At 37.7% G+C, this 10501-nt stretch overlaps 1 protein-coding gene across 1 annotated transcript; it reads left to right on the top strand.

Moving 5' to 3' along the window:
• Positions 1–5298: 5298 nt before the first annotated feature.
• On the top strand, positions 5299–9400 carry PCDHB4 (protocadherin beta 4). Its single transcript, XM_060627821.2, has one exon. It carries the CDS (start codon positions 5858–5860, stop codon positions 8243–8245), a length of 2388 nt encoding a protein of 795 aa, XP_060483804.2. The 5' UTR covers positions 5299–5857; the 3' UTR covers positions 8246–9400.
• Positions 9401–10501: the final 1101 nt, after the last annotated feature.

Raw genomic sequence — 10501 nt, 5'->3', positions numbered from 1 at the left:
GCATAACTACTAGGCTCCTAAGTGACAGGCACAGCCAGGCACAAGCTGTTGCTGTTATTAAGGACTATAAGCCACCTCCATTTGACATGGTCTAGGACCTATCCCAGCCTGACCTGTCATTCCCTGAACCTCCACATAAGTCTACTCAGCTGACAGGTTCTCTATCCTCTTGATCACTGAGTTGACTCAGCCATCTTCCACTCTCGGTTTTCTGCTCCTGTTGTGGAGGACGAACAGGGAACCTTCAGTGGACTACTTCTCATAAGGCCATTTTTTGAGTATTTGGGGGATATCAACATCATCGGGACTTAGTTGCAGAACTATTAATGTGAGAGGTTTCTGACCAGAATATCAGAGACAAATGGGTTCAGATTTCTAAAGTCATTTGGCTCCAGATAATATGGGCTGTCTATGAGGAAAAGAGCTTTGATGAGAAACTCAACTTCTAGAACAATTTGGGGTTTATCATAAATTAAAATTGTGTTCTCTATTGTCATTTTCAGATTTGTTTTGCCTAAATTTATCTCTGGGGAAGTGAATTTTTTCATCTTGAATGTTTTCCTATTCAAGGTTTAATAAGTAATCAAAAAACTTTCCAGGGGCTCCTGGGTGGCTCAGTTGGTTAAGCATCCATCTCTTGATTTTGGCTCAGGTCATGATCTCATGGTTTCTGAGTTTGAGCCTGGTGTCAGGCTCTGAACTGACAGCATGGAGCCTACTTGGGATTCTCTCTCTCCCTGTCTCTCTGTCCCTCCCCTGCACTCTCTCTGTCTCTCTCAAAATAAATAAATAAACTTAAAAAATAATAATACTATTTTTAAAAAAATTTACACAAAGAAAGTCCCAGGACTAGAATTCTGTTGAATGTTTAAAAAATTAACACCAGTCCTTCACAAACCTGATTTTAAAAAGAGGAGCAGGGACCACTTCCCAATTCATTCTGTGAGGCCCATATTATTCTGATGTTAAATGCAGGCAAAGATAACACAAGAAAAGAAAACTCTATGCCATTATCCCTTACGAATATAGATGCAAAAATTCTCACCCAAATATTAGCAACCTGACTCCAGCAACATATGAAAGGGATTAAACACCACAGCCAAGTGGAATTTATCCCAGAAATCAAAAGCTGGTTTAACATATGAAAATCAATCAATAAAATATACCATATTAACAAAAAGGGAAAAGCCATACAATCATCTCAATTTACACAGAAAAAGCACTTTACAAAGTCTAACACCTTTTCGTGATAAAAACACTTAACAAATTAGTAAGAATAGGAAATATCCTCAACCTGATAATGGGCAATTATAAAAACCCACAGCCAACTTCATATTTAATGGTGAAAGATGAGAAATGAACAAGAATGCCCCCTCTCCCTGCTTCTATTTAATATTGTACTGGAAATCTAGCCAGGGCAATTAGATGAGAAAAAGAAAATCATTCAGATTGAAAAGAAGTAAAAGCATATTTGTGGATGACATGATCTTGCCTAAAGAAAATCCTCAGGAATCCACAAAAGTTACTAAAATTAATAAATGAGTTCAGAAAGGTTGGAGGATACAAGATCAACGTACAAAAATCAATTGTATTTCTATACACTAGCATTGGACAATCCAAAAAGGAAATGAAGAAAACAATTCCATTTATGATAGCATCAAAAAGAATAAAATGCTTAGGAACAAATTTAACAAAATAAGTGCAAGACTTGTACACAACAAAGCATCATTGAAAGAAATTAAAGCTGACTTAAATAAATGGAAAGTGTTCATGGACTAGAAGACTCGACATTGTTGAAATGATGATACCTCCCAAATTGCCAAATTGGTCTACAGGTTCAATGCAATCCCTATCAATATCCCAGCCAGATTTGTTTTTTTTTTTTTTTTTTTGGAAATTGGCATATTGACCTTAAAATTCATATGGAAATATAGGGGACCCAGAATAGCCAAACAGTCTTTGAAAAAGAACAACAGATTTGGAAGACTCATACTTCCTGAGTTTAAAGATGTATTGTGAGGCAGACATTAGATGTTTGAAATTTTTGATACATTAAACATATAATCTCTTTATTTAGTATGTCCTACAAGGAATTATTAGAAATTGTCTTAGACTACATCATAAATTTCTCAAGCCAAATTCTCATTATTCAAATATCTCCTTTCTAAATTTCCATTTCAATACATGTGATAAAAAAATATCTTATAGATTTAGTTTGGAATTTTAGCTGATATTAATAATAATTTTAGTTTGCTTTCACCAGTGAGCTGTATTGTTTGCTTTATAGTTATTTCACTCAAATGGCAAGCCTGAGGTATCTAATTTATCTATCTAGTAGAAACAAATCTCAAAAATTTATAAGACTTTCTTACAAAATCCACAAACCATCAATATTAACCAATTATTAATGTTAGTTTAGTAATTTGAAATAATATTATTAAAGTGCAATTTAAGGAACTAAAAATACTAATTAATATCTAATACCTATTTCACCAATTAATTTCTCTTTCTCTCAACAATTAATGTTCAAACTCCTTCTACTTTCCCCCTTAAAAACAGCCCTCAAGTCATCAGGAAGTTTGAAAAAATTCTTGCTTTTTTTAAAACAAGTGAGAGTATTCAAAACTTCAGAGTATGGATTTTGCATTTTGAATTTTCCATCTACTTGTATTCAAATTCCTTTAAAATGATTTTTACCTTTTCTTCAATGAAATTTAAAGTTCTTGCCTATATTTTACCAGGGAGATATTAAAACTATTCTCTCTCTCTTTGTATACTCAAAATGGAAAAAATACTTTAAATGTCATATTTCAGGTCCTGCAAAAGTTGTGTAAATTGTATGAATCCTTCAGAATGGATAATGCAACTTTCCTGACTGCAATAGAATGGTTTTTTGGGTGATCATTATTTATATCATTAACTCCTCCTCCATGCAGGGAAAATATAATAGGCTGTTTTTAAATTTAGCAGTTTATTTGGGGGGAATAATCTATGATGTAATATGTTAGACTGTCCTTTTAGGCCATCTTTCTTGATTTTAACTTCACATACTAATAACATTTCAAAAGAGCATACATAGATATCTTTTTCTCCAATAATTAAGGCTATAGGGAATTCATTAAATACGTCATTCTTAATTTTTATTTTTTACCTAATTAATGGTCACAACAAAGCACTATTAGTTTCCCCTCCAATTCCTAAGTTTTGTAAGCACCTCTTTTTGCTGGTTTCTAACTCTAAAGGAAGACAGACCATCTTGAAGATGGTCATCTTAGGTTAACTACAAACTTGAACATAAATATATCTCACCTATGATGTCTATGTACCCAAGACTTAAATTTGGATCTACATTATCTAAAAAGTTGCCCACTTCTCCAATTCCACTTATGTAGATAAGAGAATAGATTCTGAAGCCACACACAAACAACAGTTTGAATCCCAGCTCTGCCATTTCATATGATGTGTGATTATGGGTAGGTTATTTAAACCTAAATTTCTTCATCTATAAAATGCAGATGATAAGAGTGTCCACCTCATAAGGTTGTTGGGGGATAAAATGAATTAGTATATGTAATTGCTTAGAGTATTACATAGAATGGCATATAGAGACACATTTGTGTTAATATTATCTAGATTTCATTTGCTTTGGATTGACAAAAGGAACTGAAAAGAGTTGGTTTGCAACACTATTTGAATGTCAACAAATAGGAATAAGCAAATGAAATATAGTTTGAGATTTGTTCTGAACACTTTAATTTGAATCTAACTAGAACTTCATTATTATATTGTATACAATTTGCTCTTTGTTTTGCCCAGGATATTTGTTTTCCATTTATATCTAAAATAATATCCTTGCTTTTTATTCTTTTCAGTATTTATTTCACTTAATGTTCATATATATATTGTATCTCCTCTGATTTGCCTTAAATGTAAAAGAATTCTAAAGTGTATTAATGTTATTATTGCCAATGCTGTATCTCTTATAGGAATTCATTAATAGAACTAGACTCAAAGTAAATTTAATTGAATAGTACTTAGCATGTACTATACTCTCATCTCTGAGAATTCTATATTTTCAGACATGTTCATGGCTGCATATATGATCTGGCAATAATCTTACATATATAGAAACATGATCATTAGAGTGGATTAATTTATTTATTCAGCTGATATTTTTGAATGATCACCATTATCCAGCCTTCTTTCAAAAATATTTTTTAGGTTTATTTATTTTTGGGAGAGAGAGAGAGAGAGAGCGAGAGCGAGAGCACGAACAAGGGAGAAGCGGAGACAGAGAGAGAGAATCCCAAGCAGGCTCTGCACTCACATTTTAGAGCCCAATGCGGGGCTTGAGCTCCCAAATCGAATCACCACCTGAGCCAAAATCAAGTGTCAGACACTTAACCAAGGTGCCCCCCAAAATATTTTTATAATACTTTCTGTCACTAACAGAATCTAAGATTATCATGCTTTTAAAATAACTCATTCTACATGAATTATAATTTATTAAGTTAATTAACTAATTAAATAAAATGACAGGGTATTTAAGGAGGGGAAATCCCATATGTGCCAAGATAAATGGCACTCCACTTAATATACTAATTGTAACCAACAAACTGGTTAACTGTATCTCAGTTAACTTACTGTATCAGGGCAATTACAATAGCTGCACACTGTGCTGGAACCCATTTTATAAATACGTTTCTTCTCTTTATGATATATGAATAGACAAGGCCTGAGGCACCCTTTGTTCACAGATTAAAATGTTTTAAATCAAGATTTCCTATCCACCCCCCACCCCGCAGTGAGTTGGTTGAAGAATATAGTATCTGGGATACAAAGGATGAATGTGCTAAGAAGCAAACATAAAATATAGATATCTATCTAACAAAGTAAGCTTAAACTTAAACCCTTTATCTTAACAAAATATTATGATTTTTATTCACTTGATTTTGTCTTTATATTATCCTGCTAATAGTCAAGTAGAGTAATCAAATCCTATACCCTTCAGTTTCCTTGTCGGTAAAACCCCTTTCATTTACTCTCCAAGTCTATTACTTGGAGAGAATAGAATCAAATTCTAATACTTTTTTATTCATTCTGAATTTAATGTGGGTTTACACTGTAAAAGGATTCATAACAAATCAAGATTCCTCTTCATTCAACTATATTACTATTTGTACCAGTGTAGCGACATAGAAACTTTCCTTTGAAAAATAGTCTCCCTGAGACCTTGTGATACAGAACACCTTAACAAGCTTTTGCATCATCATTAATTCCTCAAATACTTGGAAATAAACAAATGTAACTATTATGAATTATAATTTTATGAGAATTTATATCCCCTGGTTAGATTATGCAAAGGGAAAATGGAATTCTTTGAAGTTACACTGATTAGAATGTGGGGAGATCAGGGTATCCTGCTTTGTGCTCACAATTTCTCTAGCTCATGCAATATAATGAAGTAACCTTATATATTATGCAATTGGATGGAATAACAAGGTTTGTAAAAGTTATATACACCTTAAAAAATAGTTTACATTTGGACCCTTAACAAAATATGCTTTGACTTGAAAATATTAATTTCCCAATCAAGACGCAGGGTGGCGCTGCAGGCTAAGACTGTGAATAAAGAGCTGTAAAAAGCTCCGTATTCCTTTGTTGCAAAAAGGAATCAAATACACGGAAGAAGCTTTGCCAGCCGTACTGGGTTACCAGCGAGTTTGGGCTGCGATAAACGAATTTAAGATTAAAGGCAACTTTGTGAGGATTCTGCCAAACAAGAAACCAGAATTTAGTATCTCCAGTTTTTTTGTGGTTGCTAGGAAGGTTTGGATGTAAGCGCCCGGACTCCAACATGAAGACGCCAGAGAGAATTCAACCAAACAGGCAAGTGGTGGCCTTTATTTTGATGGTGTTCTTGTCCCAGGCTTGCCCTGAGCCTATTCGTTATTCTGTGATAGAAGAAACAGAGAGTGGCTCCTTTATAGCCCATCTGGCCAAAGATCTGGGCCTGGGAATTGGGGAACTGACCGCTAGGTCAGCCCGGGTGGTGTCTGACGATGACAAGCAGCGCTTGCAACTGGATCGTCAGACTGGAGATTTGCTTTTGAGAGAGAAAATAGACCGGGAAGAACTATGTGGCTCTGTTGAACCGTGTGTACTGCATTTCCAAGTGTTGCTGGAAACGCCGGTGCAATTTTTTGAAGGAGAATTATCAATCCAGGACATAAATGACCACTCCCCAGTATTCCCGACTGGGGAAATGCTCTTGAAAATACCGGAGAACAGCCAGCCAGGGACTCTGTTTCCGTTGAAATTAGCTCAGGATTTGGATGTGGGTAGCAATGGCCTTCAAAAGTACACTATCAGCCCCAATTCCTATTTTCATGTTCTAACTCGAAATCATAGTGAGGCCAAGAAATACCCAGATTTGGTGCAGGACAAAGCGCTGGATCGAGAGGAGCAGCCTGCGTTCAGCTTAACCCTCATAGCACTGGATGGTGGATCTCCACCTAAGTCTGGCACCATCACAGTGCGAATCCTGATCACAGACGTCAATGACAATGCTCCAGAGTTTGTGCACACCCCATATGAAGTACAGGTCTTGGAAAACAGCTCCCTAGACTCCCCAGTACTTAGTGTCTCAGCTAAAGATATAGATTCTGGAAACTTCGGGAGTGTTTCCTACGGCTTTTTCCAAGCATCAGATGAAATTAAACAAACTTTCTCAATTAATGAAGTCACAGGAGAAATCCGACTGACAAAGAAACTGGATTTTGAACACATTAAATCTTACCACGTAGAAATTGAGGCCATAGATGGCGGAGGCCTTTCTGGAAAAGGCACTGTAGTCATACACGTGGTGGATGTGAACGACAATGCCCCTGAGCTTACCATATCTTCACTCACCAACTCCATCCCAGAAAATGCTCCTGAGACTGTAGTGTCTATCTTCAGAATTCGAGATAGAGACTCTGGAGACAATGGAAAGATGATTTGCTCTATCCCAGATAATCTGCCGTTCCTTCTGAAACCGACTTTCAAGAATTTCTACACGCTGGTAACGGAGAGTCCCCTCGACAGAGAGAGCAGAGCCGAATACAACATCACCATCACGGTCACCGACTTGGGGACCCCCAGGCTGAAAACGCAGCACAACATAACCGTGACGGTCTCCGACGTCAACGACAACGCCCCCGCCTTCAGCCAAACCACCTACACCCTGCGCGTCCGCGAGAACAACAGCCCCGCCCTGCACATCGGCAGCGTGAGCGCCACGGACAGGGACTCGGGCGCCAACGCCCAGGTCACCTACTCGCTGCTGCCGCCCGCGGACCCGCAGCTGCCCCTGGCCTCCCTGGTGTCCATCAACGCGGACAACGGGCAGCTGTTCGCGCTCAGGTCCCTGGATTACGAGGCGCTGCAGGCGTTCGAGTTCGGCGTGCGCGCGGCCGACCGCGGCTCGCCCGCGCTCAGCAGCCAGGCGCGGGTGCGCGTGCTGGTGCTGGACGACAACGACAACGCGCCCTTCGTGCTGTACCCGCCGCAGAACGGCTCTGCGCCCTGCACCGAGCTGGTGCCCAGGGCGGCCGAGGCGGGCTACCTGGTGACCAAGGTGGTGGCGGTGGACGGCGACTCGGGCCAGAACGCCTGGCTGTCGTACCAGCTGCTCAAGGCCACGGAGCCCGGGCTGTTCGGCGTGTGGGCGCACAACGGCGAGGTGCGCACGGGCCGGCTGCTGAGCGAGCGCGACGCCGTCAAGCACAGGCTGGTGGTGCTGGTCAAGGACAATGGCGAGCCGCCGCGCTCGGCCAGCGTCACGCTGCACGTGCTGCTGGTGGACGGCTTCTCGCAGCCCTACCTGCCGCTCCCGGAGGTGGCGGCGGCCGAGGCGCGGGCCGACCCGCTCACCGTCTACTTGGTCGTGGCCTTGGCGTCCGTGTCGTCGCTCTTCCTGTTCTCGGTGCTGGTGTTCGTGGCGGTGCGGCTGTGCAGGCGGAGCCGGGCGGCGTCTGCGGGTCGCTGCTCGGGGCCCGAGGGCCACTTTCCGGGCCACCTGGTGGACGTCAGTGGCGCGGGGACGCTGTCGCAGAGCTACCAGTATGACGTGTGTCTGACGGGAGACCCTAGGACTGGTGAGTTCAAATTCCTGAAGCCGATATTTCCCAACCTCTTGGTTGAAGACACTGAGAGAGAAATAAAAGAAAACCCCAACTGCAGGAATAGCTTTGTATTCAGTTAAGGATTGTATTTGGTCAAGTCAGCCTCTCCTTAATTTTGGTCAACCTAACTCCCATTGCAACACCTTTCTTTTAAAAAAGTTTGTTGTCTAAATATGTGCACCTCTATTCCAAACCTATGGGTGTCCCTGATTGTGCCAAATTTTTCTCCTTTTATTAATATTCATTGGACTTGGCATTTTTAGTTAACTGATTAAGTATGTATATTCTCCATATTTGATCTTCTCTTGGTGATTAATCTTTCCATAACTATAAATTACTCAAGTAGCATAAGAAGAAATTTTATTTAAATCGACTTCTTAATGTCTTAAAGCTTTTATGTAATTATGCATTTCTCTATATTTGTGGTGTTTGTCTTTACCGTTAACTTTATCTGTAGAGTGTTTGAAATACCTAGGCTTTGTTCATTGCTCTCCAGGCTCCTCCCTGAATAACCATAAGCATATAACTTATTTGTATCTCTCAGATTGTACATAAACATGCACTTCCATTAAAATATTAATACACTAAAATTGTGACTTTCTGTTGTGCACACCATGTATGCTAGAATTTAAAAAATGTATTTGATCGATACTTACATGGCACACTGTATGTATTCCATAAATACTAATAATAAATTTTAAAAATTATTCTCATAAATAATTGAAGAGAAAAATCTTCTATAATTTGGTATCAGGTTCACTAAACAAAACTAAGTCACTACTTGGTAAAATCCTTTATAACTATTTCAGAACCTTAAGTACACCTTAGATCCTTTCAAAGGATGCAAAACAGGAAAGGCATCATTACTTCCTTGTCCTTCCTTTTCCTCTGTAAATAAAAGTTCAAGTATAATGTATATTTCTTTTGGTTTTCCTGCAGCTTCTCCTCACCTTTCAAAAGAAAGAATTTCTTCTGAGTTTCTCTTATCCTATTCAGGTTTGATTATTGGCTGGTACAAGATTTTCACTTTAAATTACTTTGCAGACATGAACATCCGTTATCAACCAAATAATTATTTACCTTTGATGTCCAAGTTATCTTCTCTTCAATGTAGCTTTGAGGTATTTTATTTCAATTTATCAGTTTTATGTTAAACTTTCATTGTAAGAAATAAGCATTATTTTGTCATTTTGGACAATAAGAACAGAAATAGAAATTAAATAAGAATGAACTTATCTTAAGTGTAATTGTTTTATGTTGTGTTCAGTAAGCCTAGTAAGCTGATCATGCGGTTTCCAACTAAATTTATATGGATATAAGTATAAGACCTCTTAGTTGAACTTTTGGTACAATGTGAGCAATTAAAGAGTCTGTTTTGTAGTCTAAATATTTTTAAATCTCATGGGTCATTCTACTGGAATTTAATTACTTGTACTTATTAACCTTGAATTACTTTTTTCTCTAAGGGTAAAGTGACATAAAAAGGGGAATTACTGGTTAAGTTATTCTTGAAACATAACTTTTAGCCTTCATCCAGTCTAAAAATTGAAATGAGAAAGCAATAAAAATGAGAACAAAATTAAGCACAAGTATATATGGACATAAATTTGGTAGTCAACTTTAACAACTACTGATTAGCTATAATATGAATAGCTTTATGTATGGTGACAAGAAATCTGACTGAACTGTTTATTAGCTATTATATGAATAGCTTTATGTATGATGACAAGAAATCTGACTGAAGCTTTCACCAGTGTATTTCACCATTATGAAAATCCAAGTTGACTTTCTCTCTCTCTCTCTCTCTTTTTGTTTATGTCAGGAAATTCCCAATTGTATAATTGCCCAAATGAGACTGGCTAAATAAACACCCAGAACCCACCTTTATGAATTTGTAGGTAAATTTGTGAATTACTTTGTATATTATTTTATGGATTTCTGTATGTATTCATAAAGCACAGATCATTCTTTACCATAAAGCATAGGTCATTCCTTACACCAGACTTTGAAAATCAGTCATTATAATTTAGTAGTAAATATGATCCAAATAACTTGCACAAATGCCTACATTATTAAAAATTGGCCAGTTCTATTGTTGCAAAACAAAAATAAAGAATGGAGGCCAAATATCTTGATAACATTGTTCATTTCAATTCTATGTTTCTCACATGTTTCTGTTATAAGTGCATCCTTTTCCCAGTGTTATTGATAAATAATTGAGAAATAATTTCATTATTAATAATATTAATAATTTTCATTGAGAAATAATTTACAGCACTGTAAATTTAAGGTGTACAGCATGATGCTTTGAATTACACATATTGTGAAATGATTAC

The sequence above is a fragment of the Panthera onca genome, chromosome A1 (assembly GCF_046562875.1).
Source record: "Panthera onca isolate mPanOnc1 chromosome A1, mPanOnc1 haplotype 2, whole genome shotgun sequence".
NCBI classification, from domain to species: Eukaryota; Metazoa; Chordata; class Mammalia; order Carnivora; family Felidae; genus Panthera; species Panthera onca.
This window is presented reverse-complemented; position numbering and strand designations above follow the sequence as displayed.